At 43.6% G+C, this 25,758-nt stretch overlaps 1 protein-coding gene across 4 annotated transcripts in view; it reads right to left on the bottom strand.

The window, feature by feature from the left end:
- PLD1 (phospholipase D1) overlaps positions 1–25,758 on the bottom strand; it is a 200,588-nt gene that overhangs the window by 104,418 nt on the left and 70,412 nt on the right. For all 4 annotated transcript variants that reach the window (XR_009544734.1, XM_060171956.1, XM_060171955.1 and 1 more), the window contains exons 2-8: positions 14,833–15,023; positions 14,481–14,608; positions 8,644–8,789; positions 8,341–8,446; positions 6,365–6,430; positions 4,225–4,283; positions 1,806–1,898 (exon numbers count right to left, since the gene is read on the bottom strand). Coding sequence is in view for 3 of the 4 variants with exons in the window: in XM_060171956.1 (XP_060027939.1) it covers positions 1,806–1,898; positions 4,225–4,283; positions 6,365–6,430; positions 8,341–8,446; positions 8,644–8,789; positions 14,481–14,608; positions 14,833–14,992 (758 nt within the window). In the remaining variant the exon portion in view is untranslated. The remainder of the gene's footprint in view (positions 1–1,805; positions 1,899–4,224; positions 4,284–6,364; positions 6,431–8,340; positions 8,447–8,643; positions 8,790–14,480; positions 14,609–14,832; positions 15,024–25,758) is intronic.

Genomic DNA, 25,758 nt, shown 5'->3' on the forward strand with positions numbered 1-25,758 from the left:
ACAGATTTTCCCCCTCCCCACAAAAGTCAACTGTCAAGGAAGTCTGTCATTAGGGACCTCACAGAAGACAATTAACATTCTCGATGGCAGTACCAGTGATTTCTAGAAATGGAGAAAATTAGTTTTTTTATTAGTGATTTCACATTGATTTACAAAAACTGTAAGATAATAGGAGTATAATTCCATATAGAAACTGAACATTCTGTAAGAATCTGTACCACACTGCTCAATATAAATGCCACAGACATGTCATCAAAAAGCAGCCTGGTCCCTATGCGGGGCTGACTCATGAGTGTGGATAAAACAGGGTGAGGCTGTGAAATAAGATGTGGGGCCAGGCAGTGGCACAACCAGCAGAACGCACACGTTACCATGTGCAAGGATCCGGTGCAAGCCCCCAGTCCCCACCTTCAGGGGAGATGCTTCATGAGTGGTGAAGCAGGGCTGCAGGTGTCTCTCTGTTTCTCTCCCTATTTCCCCCTTCGCTTCTAGTTTCCCTGTGTCTTTATTCAGATATAAAAAAAAAAATACCTAAAGAGATAGAAAAAGAGAACGGAGGGGCCACATATGTGGTAACATTCCTTCTTTTCATTGCAGAGGCAGGGGCTCTGGATGCTCTACTGAACAAGCCCTGGGAGAAAGGGAGGCAGAGACCAGAGAACCAACGCTTCTCCCCCTGCCACTGCTCCTCCCATATGGATATCACACACTTCGTAAAACACTGATCAGTTGATGGAGATTTGGGTTGTTTTTACTTTCTGGCTATTCTTAATAATGATACTCTGAATTCAAATATTTGTTTTAATGTGCCAGATTCTTCACCACTTTTTTTTTCCAATTATCTTGGGTATAACTCTAAAGTGCAATTGCTAAGGCACACGATAAGTCTCTAATGTTGATGAAGCATCGTACTGTTTCCCAAAACTGTGGCACCATTTGACATATTGACCAGCTGTATATGAGGGTTCAACTTCTCTGCACCCTTGACAGTACCCTTGTAATATTATTATTATTATTATTATTATTATTATTATCTCTATACCCTTGTAATACTTATTATTCTCTATCTTCTTTCTTACGTTTGTCTTACTGGCTTTGAAGTTGTATCTCACTGTGGCTTTGAATTCCATTGCTCTGATGACTAGTGAGGTTGAGGATATTTACCTGTGCACCCTTGGTGAACTGTACATGATCCATCACCGGTGTTTGAACCCTACGGTATGCTGAGTTTTAGTTATACAATTCAACTTATACATTCTACCTACAGCCCACACTTGGGAATGTCCAAATGGAAGATGAAACGTGGGGTATACAAGAGTTAGAATGTGCTCTGCTGGGAGTCGGGTGGTAGCGAGGTTAAGCACAGGTGGTGGTGCAAAGCACAAAGACTGGCGTAGTAAGGATCCCAGTTCAAGCCCCTGGCTTCCCACCTACAGGAGAGTCGCTTCACAAGCAGTGAAGCAGGTCTGCAGGTATCTATCTTTCTCTCTCCCTGTCTTTCCCTCCTTTCTCCACATCTCTCTGTTCTATCCAACAACGACGACATCAATAACAAGAGCAATAATAACTACAACAATTAAAAAACAACAAGGGCAACAAAAGGGAATAAATATTTTTAAAAAGATTTAAAAAAAATAAAAAAAAAAAAAAAAGAATGTGCTCTGCTGTGGCATGCACAGGCTTTGTAGCCGCTTTATAATTTAAAGCCAGTAAGTGTACAGGGACCGTTACATTAATAGCATGAGACTCCTGCTGACTATCTAGATTACGAAAGCCAACACACAGAGCCCCCAAGCCCTTCCTACCTTTTCGACCACCGGTAGCAGGCACTTCCGTGGCCACAGCAATTCAAGCCTGGTATTCTGTGTCCTCCTGATCTCTTCATTATCATGCCTTCTCTGAAAGAGACATCAAGTTGGTGTACTTGGTTGAGTGCACATGTCACCATGCACATGGACCCAGGTTCAAGCCCCTAGCTCCCATCTTGAGGGTGGAAGCTTCACAAGTGGTGAAGCAGGTCTGCAGGTGTCTGTCTGCCTCTCTCCCTATCTCCCCGTTCTCTCTCAATTAGAGCTTGTCTCTATCAAGTAAATGAGTAAATTAAAAAAAAAATTTAAGAGACATCAAGTTGACCATTCACCTGCAAATCCCCAGTTCACACTCTGTTCATGAGCCCTCCAAGCTGGGACTCCATGAATGGTGTCCTAGCCATGTGCCACTCCTTCCCACTCCCTCCTCCTCCGACTTGCTCACACAGCCAGTGCCAGGCCTGTTGCCCTGGGCGATGTCTCACTGAGCTCTGAAGGCACTTGCTCAGACACAGGCTTGCTGGCTTTGGGGACAGTCTGATTCTGTTATCTCCTCTGCAGTACTTTAGACACTCTGGCTTCTGGCTCCACACACTCAATGTTCCCTCCCATCTGATGACAGCAGGAAAGACACCCCATATGCTTCCCAGTACTCACAAGGAGGGTATTGGGGGTTTAGTTGCTGTTGAGACCCCCGGAAGCACCCACCCACAGACTCTGGGTATCCTGAAACACCTCTCCACACATACACATACACACACACACACACACACACACAGAGAGAGAGAGAGAGAGAGAGAGAGAGAGAGACATACAGCAAGGCTGTGACAATGCAAGAGGAGCCAAGCTACTGTCAAAAGAGAAATATCTTGATTCTGACAGATGTGAAAAGAAAGAGCAATTCTTCTCCTGGGAATATATGCTAAGGAATCAAACACAATCACTAAAGAGATCTGCACAATTTATAATAGTCCAAACCTGGAGGCTACCTAGGTGTCTAACAACAGGCTGAGAAAGTTGTGGTCTTTATACAAAATGGAACAGTGCTCAGCTATTAAAAATTCACCTTCTTCACCTCATCTTGGATGGAGCTTAAAGGGATTATGTTAAGTGAGATTAGCCAGAAAGGGAAGGATGATTGTGGGATGATCCTACTGATGGACAGAAGTTGAGAAATAAGCTGGGAGGTGGCACATCTGGTTAAATGCATGTGTCACAGTGCGCAAGGACTCTGGTTCAAGCTCCCAATCCCACCTGCAGGAGGAAAGTGTCACAAGTGGTGAAGCAGAGCTGCAGGTATCTCTCTTCTTCTCTAGTTCCTATTTCCTTCTCTCAATTTCTCTGTCTCTAGCCAATAAAAAGAAAAGCAAAAAGAACAGAAAGTGGAAACACAAAGTAGAATTTGGACTAGGTTTGGTGCATCGAACCAAAGTGAAGGACTCTGGGGGTGGAGGCAGGAGAGGTTACAGGTCCTGGTGCATGATGGGGAAGGAGGACCTAGGCTGAGGAGAGTGGTTTGAGGAAAACTGAGAAATTTTACACATATATCAACATTGCATTTACTGTGGACATTAATCCCCAATAAAAAACAAGAATAATACAGATGTCTGAACAGAAGATAAAAAAAAATTAAACAAGGGAGTCGGGCTGTAGCGCAGCAGGTTAAGCGCAGGTGGCGCAAAGCACAAGGACCGGCATAAGGATCCCGGTTCGAACCCCGGCTCCCCACCTGCAGGGGAGTCGCTTCACAGGCGGTGAAGCAGGTCTGCAGGTGTCTATCTTTCTCTCCTCCTCTCTGTCTTCCCCTCCTCTCTCCATTTCTCTCTGTCCTATCCAACAACAACAACAACAATAATAACTACAACAATAAAACAACAAGGGCAACAAAAGGGAATAAATAAATAAAATTAATATTTTAAAAAATTTAAAAAAAATTAAACAACTACTAATGTAACCCTTTAAACAAAAATCAAACGAGGTGTAATATCATGCCTTTGATGAAGAAGAAGAATACGGAAGCCAGTTCCAGTCATGTTTCATAATATATTACTCAGGGTATTGTTTTTAGGAATGAAAACAAGTGGCAAATAGATATTTAGAGATTAGAACAGGGCAGCTCGACTGTGGCATTATGTTTGCTCTCGTACATCACCTTATGAAACACTAAGACTGTTGCACTGCGGGAACCTGGGTCAGGCATGTGAGAGAGAGGGGGCCGGGAGGAGAGTAGTTGCTTAATGAATCAATGTAGGAAGATGTTCTGTGTCAGTAGTTTCACTAAGCTGGCTGAGGAGAAGGAGCCAGCAAGGAAGGCAGGCAACCCACCCCACCCCACTCCCGAGTAGAGCATGTCCCAGGGAGCCAAAGACTCATCAGCTGTTTGAGCTTCATCTAAAGACCCAGCACAAAAACTTACATGCCCTTTGGTCCCAGATCATGGATGAATGACAGCTGGCTTATGTCAAGAAATTCAGTCTGAAAAGAGGCAAAAAAAAGAAAGTATACTTTAGAAAATTAAAAGGAGGGAGAGAAATTGATGCATTAAACAAGTGGCAGGCATTGCTATGTGTGACACTCTAGGGTACTCTGGAGCACACACAGTCTGTGACGATGGCACTGACCTGAAAAGTACAATCCACATCACTAAAACATAACCAAAGGAGGGATATGGACTCAAAGATGCAAAGACTAAGTGCTTTAGAAGAGCATGGAGAGAGACTTGTACTCCGATATTTGTGTGTGTGTTTATTTTTGCTGCTGGGTTTTTGTCCCCCGGAGCAATTCCATTGCTAGGGAATCTTCTTTCTTTCTTATTTACTTATTTACTGATTGATTGATTTTTATTGCCACCAAGGTTTTTTCTGAGGCTTGGTGCCTGTATGGCAAATCCACTGCTTTTGGTGGCTTTTTTTCTTTCTTTCCTTTTTTTTCCCTTTTTTTTTTAATAGAAACAGAAAGAAATTGAGAGGGGAGGAGAGAAGGAGAGAGAAAAATAGAGGGACACATGCAGCCCTGCTTCACCACTCATCAAGTGTCCCCCCTATAGGTGGGGATTGGGAACTTGAACCCAGATCCTTGCACGTGGTAACAGGTGCACTCAGCACGGTGTGCCACTGCTGAGTTCCCTCTTTTTCCTTTCAATTACAGGCTGAAATAGAGGCTGTGGGTGGGAGAGTGATAAAAGAGAGACACTACAGTATCTTTCTAGTAATGGAGGAAAAGAAATATTTCATTTATCTATTCATTTATTGGATGGAGACATAGAAAAATTGAGGGGGTAGAAAAGAGAGAGAGAGAGAGAGAGAACTGAAGCTTCCCCCTGCAGGTTGGAACCATGGGATTGAACCCATGTCTTTGTGCACAGTAACATGTGCACTCTACCTGGACCAATGTCTATTTATTTTCTTTTTTGGTTTTTTTGTCATTCAAAAATGATTATCCCCAGTGCAAGGATATTTCACTATATATAATTATCCCTCCTTCTCCTTGAGTCCTTTCTCCTCCTCTCCTTTCTCTTTCTCCTCCACCTCCTCGTCTCCCCTATGTCAATTTCTAAAAGAATAACCTAACAATAGCTGCACATCCTCTGAATTCCACACTTGTACATTTGCACACTGCCCAGCCTCACAGCTATACGGTCTGTGCAGATACATAGACTACAATGATCGGGTGATGTCTCCTTGTCTGAACCTTTGAATGACTGATGGCTCACCCTTTAAAGTAAAACTCTTTTGGGTGAGGAAGATAGTTTCCTGGGGTGGCGCACATGCCTTGCCCAGGTTTGAGCCCTGGCACCACACAGGTGCTACTATGGTACCAGGGGAAGCTTAAGCACTGGGTTTCTCTCTGTGCATGTCTCTCAACCTGAATAAAGTGGGGTTGGACTGGTGAAGTCACCCATGAGCACAAGGCCCCAGGGCTATAGCTCAGAAAAAAAAATTAAATAAAAACACTCTACTTCAAGGGCCTTGAAGAGGGCAGAGCACATAGTGATCTGATACACCCTCCAACTTGTGGCCTGGCAGCTGCTCTGAGCCCTGCCACCTCTTCTTTCTTTCCTTTCACTCTCTGTTAGCTTTTTTTTTTTCTTCTCACTAGCTTTCCCAGGCTCTTCACTCTCACATGAAGAGACAGGCCCTTATAGATGCCACAGACCTGTGAGATGGCAACCTCACTGTGCTGGCATTCAGCTCCGATGAACTGCTCTAGCACTTCCCCCTCAGTGGCTTCCTGCAGGGCTAGCAAGGCCTTCAGGGCATTACTGTGGAGCCTGAGGAGAGAAGGCAGTGGCTCTCCAGCTGATGTAGCCTGCAGGAGCATTCAGACCACAGGTCCCAGACACATTCCAGTCATATCTGAGCTCTGGAAATTGAGTTCCTGTGTCAGGTCAGCTTTATATTCTGTGCACAGGCACCAGCATCCATTCAACCCCCACAGCAACAAGCACATCCACAAAAGGGTTCATTTCTCTTAACTAAAGGAGCGGAGCAGAAGCGTGTGTCTGGCAATGCACAATTTTTATAAATGACTTAAAAACCGCACCGAATGATACTTACCGTTGCGTGGTAGTTCTTGTACATGGGCATTTTTAGTAACTTCGTCAGGTAATCCTCCAGTTGTTTCTACAATACAAATATCGTAGGTAAATGACATCATCAGACTTGCAGGGAAAATGCTGTGTTGTGTCATCTATACGTTCTGCGATGTTTTGTGAAAACTATCACTGTACTGGAATTCTGAATAACATTCAGGTGTTGTTGCCTTGAAACATTATTCACATTATTTTCTTCTTGCTAAGATAAGTAGCTCAAGTGGTTTTTTTAAAAACTAATTTTTGATAGAGACAGAAGAACTGAGAAGTAATAGGAAAACAGAGAAGGAGAGCGAAAGATAAGACACCTGCAGTACTGCTTCACCACTCATTAGTTCCCCCCCGCCCTGCAGGTGGAGACTGGGGACTTGAACCTGAGTCCTTGTGCACTGCAACACAAACACTCTACTAGGTATGCCACCATCGGGCCCCAAATTGTTAGGTCTTTCATAAGGACTGACACTGAGGGATATATATATATATATATATATTGTACTTGAGGGATATATTCTATTTCTGGGCAAGGCATGTGCCCCACCCCAGGAAACTATCTTTCTCACCCAAAAGAGTTTTTTTTTTAAAGGGTGAGCCATCAATCATTCAAAGGTCCAGACAAGGAGACATCACCTGATCATTATAGTCTATGTATCTGCACAGACCATATAGCTGTGAAGTTCAGCAGTGTGCAAATGTGCATATATATAATGCATATATATATATATACTTGATGGATATATTCTATTTCTCACTTGTCTACAGCCACTACCCCAGGACTTGTAGATACTAGGGGCCTTTAAAGCCTTTGTTAGGCTTATTAAACTCCTGAATTCTCTCAGTTCTAACTCTGAATTTATCAGAAGCAACACTATAAGTTTTTCAAAACAATTTTTCAGGGAGATAGGCTGGGAAAGAGCTTTTATTTTACTTTATTTTTACCACAGCTCTGGCTTATGCTGGTAAGGGAAATAGAACCTCGGACTTTGAGAGGGGCTTCAAGCATGAAAGTCTCTTTTGCAAAACCATTATGCTATCTCCCCTCACCCTGGGGAGAGACTTTTAAAAAGACTTTCTGATAAGATGCACCCTAATTTCAAATATGATCAGTGCCGGAGGGGGATGCCTATCACACTGATTCTAGCAGTGACTAAAGTCTCCATTTACCATTTCCTACTGCACTCAATGTGTCCATCCACAATAACTCCCAATGGCACCAGTCTATGTCTAAGTGTCTTGGAAAAATACTCCTTTAGTTCAGACCCCTGAGAAGATATTAAGACTTAATCCAGATGACAGCCATGAAGGAAAAATCAGATGTCTCTTCCAGAATGGAAAAATAAATAAATGAATAAATAAGCCTTCACCTTACTGTGCACCAGGTCACTGGACAGAGCTGACAGGTGCATCCCTTCTCCTGAGCTAAACATGTGGTAAGAGGTGGCTTTAACAGGGAGTTCTCAAAACTCCAGTGATGGAGCTGGGGAGACAGCATCATGGTTTTGCAAAAGGCTTCTAAGCCTGGGGGTTCGAAATCCCAGGTCCAATTCCCAAAACCACTACCATCCCAAGTTGAGTGGTATTATGGACTATCTATCTAGCTATCTATCTATCATCTATCTATCATCTCATTAAATAAATAAAATATTTGGAGGAGAAAACTCTCAATGATGAGCCTGATCTTGACTCAACAAGGAGCACCAAGCTCCTACTGGGCTAAGGGGGGAGTGGTGTGTGCCTTTTTTTCCTCTCCTGGGAAGACAGATGTCTTCTGCCAACCACAGACCAGAAAGGCTTGGGGGAGATGGGACAGACAGAGGCCCCACCAGCCAGGGTTTGGTTCTATGGGCAAGAAAAACTGCAGTCAGGCCCACTTCCCCACCAGGAGGGGGTGAGAGTCTGCAGTGCCACAGGGATGTGCAAAACACAGCTCAGAGGCCTCCCTACCCTTTTGCCAAGGAACTGCTCTTCTCTGTTCATGTTTTCAGATGCTCGGGGCAAACTGGGCATCTCCCGAGGCTCCTCTTTGACATGCTGTCTTCGAAACGTGTGTCTGAAACGACATGTGAACACGGTCACTCACTGTTGATAGATTCTTCTGAGAATGGAGACTCAATGTCTTTCCTGAAATGTTAGCTATCTGAACAGCCTGCTGGACTGAGGACCATTGCCAACAACAGACCAGTAAACCAACACCAGGAAAAAGCAAGTCCTCCCCAAGCTGGGGTTCGTTCCTGAGCAATTAGTTACCTTTTGGTGGGGATGGGGATTCGGATGAAGGCCTTGTACTTGAGCAGCTCTCTGTGGAATTCCTCAAAGTGCTTGAACTTCCTCTTGACCTGCCATTTAAACTCCCCGTGCGTCAGCTCAATTGTGTACAGGTTGATACTGTGTGCCTACAACAATAAGTCAAAGCCTTGGCATTTCAGAGGACCATGAAAGAGCAAATATCTTCTCATGCACAGTAACTAGTAAGAAAGCTGCAGGACAGGGGCCCAGCAGAGCAAGAGGAACCTCGACTTTGCTGCCTGAGACCTTAGAGGCTCCAGGTTCTAATCCCAGCACCACCATACTGTAGGGCATAATGGTTCTGCAAAAAGACTCCAGTGCCTGAGGCTCCCAGTCCCCAGGTTCAATCCCCAGAACCACCAGGAGCCATGCTGAGCAGTGTTCTAAAAAAATAATAATAGGGAGTTGGGCGGTAGCACAGCGAGTTAAGCGCATGTGGCGCAAAGTGCAAGGTCCAGTATAAGGATCCTGGTTCAAGCCCCTGGCTCCCCACCTGCAGGGGAGTTGCTTCACAGGCAGTAAAGCAGGTCTGCAGGTGTCTATCTTTCTCTCTTCCTATGTCTTCCCCTCCTCTCTCCATTTCTCTCTGTCCTATCCAACAACAACAACACTAACAAATATAATAACTACAACAATAAAACAACAAGGATAACAAAAGGGAATAAATAAATTAAAATAAATAAATAATAATAATAAATCCATAAATATAAAGTTTATTTAAAAATAAAAATAAATTAAAATGGCATATATATTCCATGGAATACTACTCTGAGATTTAAGAAGATGATACTGTGTTCTATGGGACAAAATGGATAAAACTGGAGGTGATAGTACTTAGCAAAATAAGTAAACAAAGAGATGAAAGACAACTACCAGCTGGTTTCACTCATATGTGAAATCTAGGAAGCTGACACACATGAACTTGCAACAACAACAACAACAAACCAGAGATACAAATAACTTGTCTCTAAGACTGTGTGAGAACTATGGTGGTTATCATTGGGAACTGCGGCGGTGGGTGTGGTGTGGAGGTAGACACTGTAATGCTACAATCTTTTAATCCACTATTAATTACAAATAAAAAGAAAAAGTAAAAGAAACAAAGAAAGAAAAGCTAAACACAAGGTGAACCTATGCTGCACAATGCTGGAAGACAGAGAAAAAGGGACAAACTAACCTGGTTAAAATAATAATTAATAAGTAATAATTAATAATTACTATTCTTTTTTTCTTTTGCCTCCAGGGTTATTGCTGGGGCTCAGTGCCTGCACCATGAATCCACTGCTCCTGGAGGCCTTTTTTTCCCCTTTTGTTGCCCTTGTTGTTTAACATTGTTGTGGTTACTATTGTTGTTGTTATTATTGGATAGGACAGAGAAATGGAGAGAGGAGGGGAAAGTAGAGAGGAGGAGAGAAAGACAGACACCTGCAGACCTGCTTTACTGCTTGCGAAGTGAACCCCCTGCAGGTGGGGAGTGGGGGGGGGGGCTCGAATAGAGATTCTTGAGCCGAATGGTCCTTGTGCTTTGTGCCATGTGAGCTTAACCTGCTGCGACTCCCAATCACTACTATTCTAAACTCTTCTAAGACTATAATAAACCCCTTGTGTTCTCTTTAAGATCCTAATTTCTCCTAGTTCTGGTACTTGTAGGACTATGACCATACTTCTTGATATTTCTTCTCTCTGATTGCTTACCACCATCACCACCTCTATCAGCCTCAACCAATCGCTAACTGTGCTGCCATCACTACTGAATTCTTACTGTGAAATGTAGCCAGAGATACTGAGCTTGACTGAGATGTCAACCTTGAAACTCTTCAAACCTGGTGCAATCTTTCCTAACACATGGGACTATGGACATCCATGTTAGATGGCATATCATTTATCAAAGTTATAGATACAGATATAGGCTAGGGTTTAGGGTACTGGGTACAGGTGTACATGTATCTGTAATCAAGGGGCAATTATATAACTCAAAGTAAAAGTGCTCAATAGTCCTTGATGATTACACTTAGATCTAATAAACCTGGAATCCTAGTTGAAGTGCCTAAAGAAGACATCATAAATTCTCTGGTTGATTAGACTTAAACCAATTAGCGTGACAACTTAGCATAAAGGCCCAAAGAAGACAGATAAGCAATAATAATAATAATTCTGATTGTGTTCAACAAGTGACACTCAACTCTTAAAACAACTGGGAGAAAGTCTAAGGTCATCAGATAAAGAGAAGACTATGAAAGTTGGATAAGGACAAGAGATTGGCTCACATAATAATGGCCCTTTTGGTCAATATCAGACCACCTCATTATCTGGGGGCCTAGTCAGTCAGTGTTTGGATTCCCAACAATTATGATGGGCCTAGACCTCTAATGGATCCCTCTCTCCACCACCACTGGTCATGTCCATCAGAAATGTCATCATAAGCCCTCTTGCGGGGCTTCCCAGTACCTTGCCCTCACCATAAAGCAGCAATGGTAGGGACTGTCCCGGTCTCTGAAAGGAGACTGGGGTATCCTGCCCTGACACTTGAGGAAGACTGGTCCTGAAATGAGTACAGAATACAATGTTCCCAGCTGTGACCAGGAGTTGCGAGCTCAGACCAATAGGGACTCAGAGGTTACACAGGCTCTGGTGCTAAATATATAAATATACATGGGCCCTGAGACAGTAGGATGGAGGTAAACAGTTTATTCTAGCCACATAATATTTTTTTTCCAAGAATGATAGATACCTTCTGCCCTAACCCAACTTTGTAGCCCTTTTCTCTACTCTGACACCATTTTCTCAGACAAAAATTGTATCCAACTTCATCCTAGCTATCAAATTCAAGCAAAAATTACCATAATCGTGAGCCCCTAAAAACATCCCAGCTTTCTTTCACCCTAAAATCCCTAATCTCATCTACTCTGTTCCTACTTTTGGTTCCTGCTCATCAAACATTTTGTCTCACTTTATGTCTTGCCACCTTCCAGGAACCAAGTTGCAGACACTACCATGAATCCATCCTGTCTTCTCTTGGCAGACAAACTCACCAGTGAGTCCTGGAATCTCACCTCTTCAGAGCCCTAGCTCACTAGGGAAAAATAGAAACAGGCTGAGAGTATAGATCAACCTGCCAATGCCCATATCCAGAAGAGAAATAATTACAGAAGCCAGAACTCCTACCTTCTGCATCTCAAAAACAGTTTTGACCCATACTCCCAGTGAGGGAGAAGTGATAGGAGGAAGAGGATAAGAGGGCTTTGAACTCCAGTTCCATCAGGACCCGAAGAGAGAGAGAGAGGAGGAAAAAGACAGGAACATTTGGATGTAGAAATAGGATCATGAGTGGCTTGGAGGAGAAGAGTGGATGGGAGCTAGAAGAAAAAGGGGGCAATTATGTACAAATGTAGACAGATAGTGGTAAAGATGATAGTTAACCCATGTCTGCAACCTTGAGAGAACTGTGGTGATTTACAATGGAGGGATCAGGGATTCAGAACTCTGGTGGTGGGAAAGGTGTGCAATTATACCACTGTTGACATATAATTTGTAAATCAGTATTACATAATAAAATTTTAAATAAATAAAAATAGAGAAAGAGAGAGGATATAGCAAGGTGAGAGAGAGATGGGGGAAAGACAAGGACAGAGAGAGAAAGCAAAGAGAGAAACACTGACCACAGAACCAAGCTTCCCAGGACAGCAGCCCTCCCATGTGGGGTGCTGAAGTCATAAGCCAGGCCACATACTCAGCAAAGCAGGTGTCTTCCAAGTGCACTCTATCCCCAGTCCTGGAAAGTGCCTTTGGTTAGGGACACTGCCCAAAGGGGCTTTAAACCCAGGCTCTGCGCTGCTTGCGTCCACCCAGAGGAGAATGCCAGGGGTCCGGGGGTTAGAGGGCAGGAGGAGGTGGGAGGGACAGATCTCCATGGGTAGGCTGGGTGGCAACATCTGTCTCACCCAGTTGTGACAGAGTTGAGAGGAGAGGTGCCTGGTCCAGAGCTGATACTGAGATTGTCTGGAATTCCTAAGTGGTGATTTTTGGCCTTAGTCCCGTCCACGACGCATGGGCTGAAAGCATGTCTCTGAGTGAACGAGACACTAAGTGGAATAGAAGTGACCCTTGGCTTTCTCACTTGGGCTAGTGTGGGAGAGAAAAGCACATTGGACGGGCTGTACACACAAGTGTGGGAGCAGAGAAGCTCCTGGCTGTCTGGTTTGAATGTTTGCCTTCCTGAATAGCTTTAGGAAATACCTGATGATGATTATGATGATGATGATGATGATGATGATTTCTAGCCTTATAGCAACATGATTGGAAAAGATCTCCATATGCTTATTAAGTCTGCTTTTGTGAACCAACACACGGTCAATCCTTGAGAATGGGCCATTGTGAAGAACATGGCTTCCTTCCTTCCTTCCTTCCTTCCTTCCTTCCTTCCTTCCTTCCTTCCTTCCTTCCTTCCTTCCTTTTCCAGATAGACAGAAAGGCAGAGAAACAGAGGAGGAGAGCTCCCAGGATTCCTTCAGTGTAGGGATAGGGTTGGAACTGGGGTCACATGCACAGCAGCAGTGCATTAAGTGAGTTGTTTCACTGAACCATGCCTTTGTTTTGTTTAGTTTTGCTTTTTGGGGGGGTGGTACTAAAGACTATATATACATTCATATTCTATCTCATCTCTAAGCTCATGACTTTATTAAGGCTACTATTTCTTTGTTCACTTCCCGTCTGGAATATGACCCTTGCACTGAATGCTGTGTTTGGAAGACCTAGTATGACTGTGTTGCTGTCAGTGTTTCCCTTAATGTGTGTTGGAAATTGTTGCTTGTATTTGGGTGCATCTGTGTTGGTGCTTATATGCTGAGGATCACTCTATCTTCTTGTTGGAGAGACCCCTTGATCATAGAGTGTCCATGTTTGTCCCTTCTGGTCTTTTCTTTGCAAATCTGGATCCTCACATGTATGATCTTCACACCACTTCCGAGTTGCCTTTTTACTTGAATAAGGGGGTGTGGGAGACACCACAGTACTGAAGCTTGCCCTGGTCCCCTGACACCCTCCATGTGGTGCTAAGAGTTGAACCCCAAGCCATGAGGACAGCAAGGTATATGTTCTACACTGTAAATGAAATGGAATTTTTGTTTTTGTTTTCATGTGTGGAGGAGGGTCTCATATATGGTTTTCTTACTTCCAGCTGAGCTCCTGACCTTTTTTTGTTCTGGAGGAAGACAGCAAGAAGGCGAAACACCACAGCACCACTTCACCATCTACAGTGTTCTTCCGGCGTTAGTTCCAGGGATTGAACCCAGGTCCTGGCATATGGCCAGTTAAAGAGTACACTCTAGCTGGTGAGCTGTCTCCCAGCCATGTATCTATTTCTTTATTTAAAAAAAAAAAAAAAAAAAGGCTGGTGGCATCATTATTTTCCTGCTAACAAAGCATTTAATAAGCTATAATTTTCCTCTAAACAAACTAAGAAAGCATTTGAAAAGCGAAGTTACATGACCTGCATATAACATTCTACATGGGGGGAATTCTGTCCTCACGTTCTAAATTGAACAGAAAATTGTCAAAAGAAGAGGACTAGAATGCACTACACTCATGAATGGATTCAAGTGGCTGTAAAGAAAGCAGAGGTTGAAAGAGGTGTAGGAGAACAAAGACTAAGTGGGAAGAAGGCAAAGACTTGAGGGGTAAGAATGACTTAAAAAATTAGAAAACTAAAACCCATCACAGCAAAGAGGAAGGGAGAGACGGGTCAGCATGTTGACTCACACAGAATGACAAACACAAGGTGAGTCCACAAATGCTCTCACCTTGGATGCAGATGTGAAGCGCTCCACTCCCAGAACTCTTGCCATTATCGGGCAGCCAGACAGATACGTCTTCAAGTTCAGCTCCTTAAACCCCTGAGTTTCATAAATGGCAGAGAAAGGGATATTCCCTAAATAAAAGCAAACGAGGAAAAATGATTTTGCAAGAACTCATGGGAGTAACAAACCTCACCTTTGACACCATCTTTGGAAAGAATCAGAATGCACTAAAGCCAGCCCACACTGCAGAAAGGCTCTCAGCCCCTGGCACCACTTTACAGCAAGTGCTGGTGGTTTCTGCCTGTGCTCTGCTGGGCAACCCCGATAAGCCCTCCTCACCTTGGCAGGTCCTTACCTTCCTGGGCCTTGGCTTCCCCGGGAGGCAGGTCATACTCCACCTCATCTCCCTCGAAGTGGAGCTCTCGAGTGTCCAGATTTTCTATTAAGTGACTCATGTCAGCGGCGATTCTCTGCAGTGCAGCCGTGTTCACTTGGGGGCCCTGCTTCAGCGACATGCTAGCTCAGGGCAGGGGGAAAACAGAGGGGCTGGGAGAGAAGAAAAGGGTGGAAACCTCATTGTTGTGGTCAGATACTGCCCTGCTCTCCAGTCTCTAAGCTCAAGCCCTCACATAGAGGTAAGTCACCTAGAGCTGGATGAGTCTCCCTCATCTTAAATAACCTGTTCATTTATTCTTCTTTTTCACACTCAGAGGATTCCTAGTTGGTAAATTAATTCAGAGTGAGGGACTTAATCATAAACAAGAAAGAAACGGCAGCACTATACAAAATAAATGGCAACATAGTTGGGCAGTGGGTAGAAAGCATAATGGTTATGCAAACAGACTCTCATGCATGAAGATCCAAAGTCCCAGGTTCAATCCCCCACACCACCACAAGCCAGAGTTGAACAGTGTTCTGGTAAAATAAATAAGTAAATAATAACATAGTTCTCATTCCAGTTTATGAACTTGGATAAATTAAAAAGACATTAGGTTTGGGAGTGGGCATTCTGAGAAAAGGAACTGATTAGAAATAAAGGGTGGGAGTTGGGCAGTAGCGCAGTGGGTTAAGCACATGTGGCACAAAGTGCAAGGACTGTCATAAGGATACTGGTTCGAGCCCCTGGCTCCCCACCTGCAGAGGAGTCGCTTCACAGGCGGTAAAGCAGGTCTGTAGGTGTCTATCTTTCTCCTCCCCCCGTCTTCCCCTCCTTTCTCCATTTCTCTCTGTCCTATCCAACAACAACAACATCAACAACAATAATAACAACAATAATAACTACAACAATAATAAAAACAACAAGGGCAACAAAAAGGAAATAAGTAAATATAAAAAAAAGAAATAAAGGGTATTAGGTCAGGTAACATAACAGGAATGCTTTCTAAAGAAATATGAGGACATTCTTAATGACTTCATATGCAGATTTAAAGCATGCTATGACTCCATAACCTGTTAGTGGAGGCTTGTTCATACTCACAAGTAAGCAAAATGGATTATGGGACATGAATGTAATTAGCATACAGTAGATGTCATCCTGACATCAAGTCAAGAGCATACAACAGACCTAGGCAAGCTCACCAGGGATTGTGAGTACAGGAAGCTATTTAAATAATGAGTGTCTGGGGAAAATCTCCCTCTTTTCCTGCTTGCCCTTCACCTGGACATTTCTTCCTTCTCCCTGGACCCATATTACTGTTTTCCCCAGGGCCTGTACATGTTAAAGCTGAACACTGGCAAACAATGTTTAAGGGACTGTGGCCCACAACATGGCTAATCCATCTTTCCTTCTTTGCTTATTGCGACCGTGGTCCTTATAAATAAATGTGCATTGTAATGAAACTGCCATTTGTCAAACCCCCAACAAAAGCCTCCAGAAGCCTTTTACTTTTTCTTTAATTATTATAGTGACCTGTTGACGGTTTTTCTGCAATAATAAGATTCTTTTTTATTGCTGAGATAAGAGGGTTTGACCATGAGTTACACAATCCACCATTCCTGAAAGGATTTTGGTTAGTATACCTATTCTCGAAGATGTCCAAGTGCAAGGATTATAATTCTCTCCTATTTTGATTTTAAGAAAAACTGGCACTATTTCATCCTGACATTTAATAACACAAGTCATTGCACATCAGTGCCAGGGAAGAAGAATGCATATAGATCTTATTTTTCACTTAAAATGCCAAGACTAAGCCTTGAGCGCTGTTGCTGTGGTAAGCATTGGATGAAGAATATGTTTTGCCTAAACTAATCTCTCAATTAGAACTTGCTCCCTAATGGACTCCCTCACACATTTTCATCTAGGACTGCGGACAACCAACAATTACTGAGCATTCATGATTCACTCACTGGGGGATGCAACCAAGATAATATGTAAAGATACTAGGTTGGTTCCTGTGATGAAGTGCTTGTGAAGGGCTGGAGATAAGGCAAAATGGTTCTGCAAAAGATGGACATGCCTGAGGTTCAGTCTTCAGCCCTATCATCAGCCAGTGCCGAGCAGTATTCTGTTCTCTCTCTGTCTCTCTCTCTATATATAAAAAAAATACTTTTTTTTTCAAATAAGGTGCTTATGTGTGAAAGAAACAAGCTATATATCACCAAAATGCATCCCTAGCTGCTCCAAGTTCTGGGCATCCTTAAATGAAAAGCACAGAACAGAGGGCATGTAGCACAGTTCTTTTCTACCATTGCTACCAAGAATTCAGGGGTTGAGATGTATAGGATACACACAGAGAACATTTCAAGTAAAGTTGGGGGAGGCCTCAGTTTAACTCCACAAGTTTCTATGTCCAATAGAAACAGTGTTTGGAGATTCAAATATGAGTATTAAGGAGTGTGGTTCTGATTTGGGCAGATATGTGTGATTAACAGGAAATTCTCTGTGAGAATTCCTGTAGTAAATTGTGTTTACTTCATTGTGCTGACTATAATGAAGCTTGGAGCCAAGACTGCAACCCACTAGCAGCAAAATACAGGCTTTCACCGCGCCCTTTTCTTCCTCTCTCTCTCCCTCTCTCTCTCTCTCTCTGCTTCCAGAGTTATTGCTGAAGATCAGTGCCTGCACTATGAATCCACTGCTCCTGTAGGCCATTTTTTCCCTTTTGTTGCTCCTGTTGTTTATCATTGTTGTTGTTATTATTGTTGTTGTTGGATAGGACAGAGAGAAATGGAGAGAGGAGAGGAAGACAGAGAGGGGGAGAGAAAGACACACACCTGCAGACCTGCTTCACCGCTTGTTTAAGTAACCACCCTGCAGGCGGGGAGCGAGGTTCTCAAAACAGGATCCTTATGCCGGTACTTGAACTTCACACCATGTGCGCTTAATCCGCTGAGCTACCGCCTGGCTCCCCACTGCCTCTCTTTAACTTCCCTCCCATTTCTATCTACTAATTATTTGACAGCCATCTGCTATATAAATCATCATACTTATTATCAATAATAATAATATGTGAAGATTTGTTTTTCCTATTTTAAAAACAAAACTGTGTCACTCCCTTTTAACAGACCTTGAAGCATGGAGAGCTGAGACAACGTGGTCATTCCTCAGGAGAATATCTCTAAGGTCACATCGCTAAGAAGAGGCAGAGAAGGAATTTGAACCTGGGCCTCATTCACCCAAAGGCCAATGATCTCTTTCCCTGTACTTTGTATGCATATGTAAGTGCCCCTGGAACAGGTATCAATGTTAACAGCATACATGTCCTAGGGCAAGTCACTTGAGGAATCACCTCAAATAGAACTGCCAGGAATTAAATTCCTCCTGCAGCTCAGCATCACAGAGTGGAGCCACAGGTGAGCTGTAACTTCTCTGGGCCCCTTTGAACACCAAGACCATAAGAGCAGACAAAAGATGCTATAGATCTTTCCACCTCCCATTATAATGTGGTTAACACGTCTCCTAGTCTAAGACATCAACATAAGCAATTTCTCAGGTGAATGAAAGAAGCAGGTGGCAGGATACAGTCTGCTGCGCACTGTGTAAGCAAGGTCCAGTCAGGCTCCTCAGAAAGCCGTTGCCTCTGGTCATGTTCACAGCATCGATTTCCTTCACACCCCCACCCCGACCCCATCCAGCTTACTGGATGCCAACAATCAGGTTTTACTTTATTTAAAATAAAATGTGAAAGAAAGCTTAGAGGAGTCGGGGAGTCCTGAGATTCCCAACCAGATATGATAGGCCTAGACCTCAAATAGAACCCTCTCTCCATTGTTAGCAGTCATCTCTATCAGGAACAACACAATAGACCCCTTTGTGGACCCTCATAGGACCTTGCCCTCAACATGGATCAACAATGGTAGAGAATGTTCCATTCTCCGAAGGGAGGATGAACAGCATACTCTATCTTCCACCCGAGGAAGATGGGCTCTGAAATTGGGGCAGCTTGAAATGTTCCTACTCATGACCACAGAATGTGAGCTCACATCTACAGGGATGCGGAGGCTACATAGGCTCCTAAGCTGAATATGGGCCCCAGATCAGATCAAATTATTGGGGTTTACAGTCAACAATATTTATACACCTTTCCCGTATTGAGGAGCTACTCTCTTCTTTGATCCAGATTTCTAGCCCTTTTTCCAGCCATGACATCATCTCCCCAGACAATAACTTGGACCCACTTGCATATCAGATGTCAGGCTGAGAAAGCAAACAAAAAAACAAACAAACAAAAAACTAGTATAGCCACAGGCTTTTGGAATATAACTAAAATAGGCCTTCCAGCTATCTACAAAATGGAGGACCCCCCAACTCTTCGTCTGCACTATTCTAGCCTTTAGGTTCATGACTAGTCAACAACTTGTTTGGCTTTATATGTTAACTCTTCTTTCAGCAACCAGGGTCCAGATGCTAAGATGATGCCAACTGGACTTCCCTGGGCATACAACCCCACCAATGTGTCCTGGAGCCCTGCATCCCCAGAATCCCACCTCACTAGGGAAAGAGACAGGCTGGGAGTATGGATCGACCTGTCAATGTCCATGTTCAGAGGGGAAGCAATTACAGAAGCCAGACCTTCCACCTTCTGAACCCCATAATGACCCTGGGTCCATACTCCCAGAGGGATAAAAAATAGGAAAGCTATCAAGGGAGGGGATGGGATACAGAGTTCTAGTGGTTGGAATTGTGTGGAGTTGCACCACTCTTATTCTATGGTTTTTGTCAGTGTTTCTTTTTTATAAATAAAAATTTTAAAAAAGGTGGTCGGGTGGTAGCGCAGCGGGTTAAGTGCACGTGGCACAAAGCGCAAGGACTGGCGGAAGGATCCCGGTTCGGGAAGTATCCTGGTTTGAGCCCCTAGCTCCCCACCTGCAGGGGAGTCGCTTCACAGATGGTGAAGCAGGTCTGCAGGTGTCTATCTTTCTCTCTCCCTGTCTTTCCCTCCTCTCTCCATTTCTCTCTGTCCTATCCAACAATGAACGACATCAACAACAACAACGATAACCACAAGGCTACAACAGCAAGGGCAACAAAAGGGGGGGGGGGGAGGAATGGCCTCCAGGAGCAGTGGATTCATGGTGCAATGAGCCCCAGCAATACCCTTGAAGGCAAAAAAGAATCAGGAGATAGGCAGGAGCAGATAGCATAAAGTTTATGCAAAGAGACTCTCATGCCTGAGGCTCTAAAGTCCCAGGTTTCATCCCACAAATCAACATAAACTAGAGCTAAGAAGTGCTCTGGTAAAAAAAGGAAAAGAAAAGAAAAAAAGAAAAAGAAAAAGAAAAAGAAAGAAAGAGGACAATATCAGGAGGCAGTGGCCAAAATGCCCTGTTAACCAGACTTTAGATTCGTACCAACATGGCTCAAACTCTAGTATTGCACCAAACAGCTGGAGCAAATATTTCTAAGCTTTAGTTTACTTATCTATAAAATGAGAATTACAACAAAATATTAATAATAATACCTCACTGTTGTATAACTGTGTTTGTATATATTACCTGTCTCATACTGTGTAAGATATGATGAGATAGTACACACAAATTGTTAAGGATAATGCTGGCACAAAGTAAAAATTTCAAGGTTGAAGAAAAAAAAAGAAAGCTTAGAGGAAGTGAGACAAGGAAAGAAACAAAGGAGAAATGACATCATGCCATTGCTATTTGTTAATTTGTAAAGCCGTTAGGTGTTTCCTAATGACTGAATAGACTTGTGACTAACTGTCAATTTTCTGAGCTCGGCTACGTAGAAAATGAGGGTTATTCCAGATAACCTTCCTTTCAGACAAGCTGTTTATATTTAAAATTACATGTCAATTTTTTTTAATTGCCAGGGTGATTGCTGGGGCTTGGTGCCTGCACAACAAATCTACTACTCCCAGAGGCCATTCTTTTTCCTCTTTTGTCTTTCTTTTTATTTGATAAAACAAATTGAGAGGGAGGAGAGAGACAGAGAGGCACCTGTAACACTGCTTCACTGCTTGTGAAGCGCCCCCTGCAGGTGGGGGCCAGGGACCTGAACCTGGTTTCCTATAATGCGAGTGCTCCACTGGGGGCGCGCAGCACCCAGTCCCCAAAATGAATGTCAGTTTAAAAATACATAGAGATGGGAGTCGGGCTGTAGCGCAGCGGGTTAAGCGCAGGTGGCGCAAAGCACAAGGACCGACATAAGGATCCCGATTCGAACCCCGGCTCCCCACCTGCAGGGGAGTCGCTTCACAGGCGGTGAAGCAGGTCTGCAGGTGTCTATCTTTCTCTCCTCCTCTCTGTCTTCCCCTCCTCTCTCCATTTCTCTCTGTCCTATCCAACAACGACAACAACAATAATAACTACAACAATAAAACAACAAGGGCAACAAAAGGGGATAAATAAATAAAATAAATATTTAAAAAAATACATAGAGATATATCCTAAGAGCACTGGATCAAGTTAAATCTACTACCTCATTTCAGGCAGTCATTAAGAGGAGAAAAAAACAGCTTAACTTGCAGGAGACTTAAAGAAGAATGGAAAAAGAAAGAGATGGTAAGCTCCTTATACCTGCCCTCAGGCACTCGCTGTAGGCTCAGCATATAGTAGTGATGTTATTTCATGCTCACACCAATGCTGCCTGCTATTTATGCTTATTCAGAAAGCCTTGCTTCAAGTCCCTTAACTTGTGTCAGGGCTGTATTTAAAAAGGAGTTTTATCAGGGGGTAGGGGGTGGTGCACCGGACTAAGTGTACATAGCACTAAATGCAAGGACCTGAGCAAGGATCCCAGTTCGAGTCACTGGCTCCCCATCTGCTGGGAGGTTGCTTCACAGGTGGTGAAGTAGGTCTGCAGGTCTAGCTTTCTCCCCCACTCTCTATCTTCTCAATTTCTCTCCGTCCTATCCAATAAAAAAAAAAAAGGGAAAAAAAAGTGGTCACCAGGAGAACTGTATTCGAGTGCCGGCACAGAGCCCTAGCAATAATCCTAGAGGCAAAAAATAAAATAAAATAAAATAAAATAAAATAAAATAAAATAAAATAAAATAAAAATCAGTTTTGACTTGCTCCAAAATTTTATAGACTTGGTTGTAGAGGCTTGTGATTACAGCCTTTACTTTATGAGCTGGAGTTCCCATGAAGTTGAAGCTTCCCTATAACAACAGAAAACAGCAAGCAGGGGATAGGACTGAAGGTGTGGGGTCCACAGTCTGATCCCAGCACTGAATATTCCAGAGTAATGTTCTGGATCTCCCCCCATCCCTTGTCTATCTGTGTCTCTCTGCCTTGATCAATAATAAATAAATAGATGCTCTGTCATGCACACCTCGGCTAAGCACCCCCAAATGCTGCCTGGGGGCACTGAGCACAGGGGAAGCTTTGGTGCTGTGGTGTCTCTTCCTCTGTGGTGTCTCTTAATCTGAAAAGGTTGACAATGGAGCCATGAAGTCTCAGCAGTGACCAAAAACAAAATAAAATAGGAAAGGTGTTGACTATGCCTTTACTAGAAGGGCTCTTACTAACTCCACAGTCCTGACAGTCACAAAAACCACACATCCCAACAGCTTCTTGAATTCCTTTTTACCTTTTCATTGTTATGGTCCATAAGATTCTGTAAGATGGGGCCAGTCAGTGGCACATGCAGTTGAATGTACAAGTTACCATGTGCAAGGACCTTAATTTGAACCCCTGTTCCCCACCTGCAGGGGGGGGAGGCTATCTTCTTCTCTCTTCTCTATCTTTTTCTCACCCCCTCTCAATTTCTCTCTGTTCTACCAATAAAGAAGAAAAGGAAGGAAGGGAGGGAGGAAGGGCAGGAGGGAGAAAGAAAGAATGGAAGAAAGAAATAAAGAAGAGAGAGGTAGATTCATAGTGCAATACTGAGCCCTAGCAATAACCCTGGTGGCAGTAACAAAAAAAAAAGAGATTAGGGGGCGAGGGAGGCAGGTGGTGGCGTACCTGGGCAAGCGCATGTTATCACACACAAGGACACAGGCTTGAGCCCCAGTTCCCCACCTATAGGGAGGACACCTCACAAGTGGTGAAGCCAGCCTGCAGGTGTCTTTCTCCCTCTATCTCCCTTCCCCTTTTTTTTTAAATATTTTATTTTATGTATTTATTCCCTTTTGTTGCCCTTGTTGTTTTATTGTTGTAGTTGTCGTTGTTGGGTAGAACAGAGAGAAATGGAGAGAGGAGGGGAAGACAGAGAGGAGGAGAGAAAGATAGACACCTGCAGACCTGACTCCCCTGCAGGTGGGGAGCCGGGGTTCGAACCGGGATCCTTATGCCGGTCCTTGTGCTTTGCACCACCTGCGCTTAACCCGCTGCGCTACAGCCCGACTCCCTCCCTTCCCCTTTCAATTTCTCTGTCCTGTCAAATAAAATAGAAATGGGGATGGGGGGAAGATTCTGTAAGATGGTATGGGATTTCATTGGACTCAAAGAGTCTGCAGAGTTGGACATGCTTTAGGGTCACCCTACCTCTTCATGATGGAAAATGAAGCAAAGCATCTGTCCGTCACTGTCTTCTCTGCATCCGTGCTTGCTCTGTGTGACTTTGTATTAGCACACGCATCACTGGTTTCATTCTCGAATATCACACTGCACTCCTATGTTGTCAAGTGCTCATTTATTAGCCAATGTTTTCTTTCATCTACAATAATCTATAATAGTGGGGGAGCAGCTGCCATGGTTACAGCTCTCTTCACAAACAAAGGGATAAGGCCTTCTGTGTTTACACTTGAGATAATGTGACAGACTGTGCCACCTTCATATAAAGTTCTACGGCAAGATCATTATCTGCCTTGGTACCAAGAAGAGATGGTGCCCACAGAGAGAATAGCAGCTGTGTTTCATTCTGTAGCTGGGAATAAATAGGTGCATTGGATATGAGAATTAAAAATCTTCATAGAGATCATCTAATGGCTTCTAGTTGTTCAATGGTGAGATCAGGAGCATCTACAGTTTTCTTCTGATGTCAATGTTCAACAGATTAGGAAAGAGGACACTTTCCTTTCCAGGCAGGAGATACATAAATATTGGCCTAGCCAAAGTCAAGCGATCATAATTAAGCACTGAAATAAATATCCGTAGTAGCTAAGTCTTGCTGAATGCGGACTACAGATCAGGCACTGGAGAAAGAGATTCACTGCAGGATTTCATCAAGTTCTCTCAAGGTACAAACTAGGTTCTGTTGGTGCTGCGGGTTTACAATGAGAAGCTCACAGTGTTGGGAGAGCTGCCTGAGGCCATCAGGCTGGTGTGTGATGGAAATGGACCCACCTGGGTCCAGCTGACTCCAAAGTTCAGGGATATAACTAGTTAGAGGAGGTACCGTGGGTGACTGAAGGGATGGAAGCCCAAGAACATTCAGACCCTACTTTACAAGTCTTGGAAAGGCAGGTTTAAAATGAACAAAAACCACTACAAAATCCCTTGACAACCATAAAGCAGCGATAGTAGAGACTTCCCCTGTCTCTGAAGGGAGGCTGGGGTATCCTGCCGGGCCACTCAAGGAAGACTGGTCCTGAATAGAGTGCAGCCTGCAGTGGTTCCAGATGTGACCATGAGCTGTGAGCTCAGACCAATAGGAATTCAGAGGTTACACAGGCTCAAGTGGTGTGTGTGTGGTGTGTGTGTGTGTGTGTGTGTGTGTGTGTGTGTGTGTGTGTATGCCTAGGGTCAGTAGGATGGAGGTAAACAGTTAATTCTAGCCACATAATTTTTTTTTCAAGAATGGGAGATACCCTCTGCCCTAACCCAACTTTGTAGCCCTTTTCTCTACTCTGACACCATTTTCTCAGACAAAAATTTTATCCAACTTCATCCTAGCTATCAAATTCAAGCAAAAATTACCATAATTGTAGGTCCCTAGAAACATGCCTAAAATGGACTTCCCAGCTTTCTTTCACCCTAAAATCCCTAATCTCATCTACTCTGTTCCTACTTTTGGTTCCTGCTCATTAAACATTTTGTCTCACTTTATGTCTTGCCACCTTCCAGGAACCAAGTTGCAGACACTACCATGAATCCATCCTGTCTTCTCTTGGCAGACAAACTCACCAGTGAGTCCTGGAATCTCACCTCTTCAGAGCTCTAGCTCACTAGGGAAAAATAGAAACAGGCTGGGAATATAGATCAACCTGCCAATGCCCATATCCAGAAGAGAAATAATTACAGAAGCCAGAACTCCTACCTTCTGCATCTCAAAAACAGTTTTGACCCATACTCCCAGTGAGGGAGAAGTGATAGGAGGAAGAGGATAAGAGGGCTTTGAACTCCAGTTCCATCAGGACCCGAAAAGAGAGAGAGAGGAGGAAAAAGACAGGAACATTTGGATGTAGAAACAGGATCATGAGTGGCTTGGAGGAGAAGAGTGGATGGGAGCTGGAAGAAAAAGGGGGCAATTGGGAGCTGGGCAGTAGTGCAGCGGGTTAAGCGCATATGGTATAAAGCGCAAGAACCAGCTCAAGGATCCTGGTTCAAGCCCCCGGCTCCCCACCTGCAGGGGAGTCGCTTCACAGGCAGTGAAGCAGGTCTGCAGGTGTCTGTCTTTCTCTCCCCCTTTCTGTCTTCCCCTTCTCTCTCCATTTCTCTCTGTCCTATCCAACATGACGACATCAATAACAACAATAATAACTACAACAACAATAAAAAACAAGGGCAACAAAAGGGAAAATAAATATTTTAAAAATTAAAAAAAAAAAAAGAAAAAGGGGGCAATTATGTACAAATGTAGACAGATAGTGGTAGAGATTATAGTTAACCCATGTCTGCAACCTTGAGAGATCTGTGGTGGTTTACAATGGAGGGATCAGGGATTCAGAACTCTGGTGGTGGGAAAGGTATGGAATTATACCACTGTTGACATGTAATTTTG

Source organism: Erinaceus europaeus, chromosome 14 (assembly GCF_950295315.1).
Source record: "Erinaceus europaeus chromosome 14, mEriEur2.1, whole genome shotgun sequence".
NCBI lineage: Eukaryota > Metazoa > Chordata > Mammalia > Eulipotyphla > Erinaceidae > Erinaceus > Erinaceus europaeus.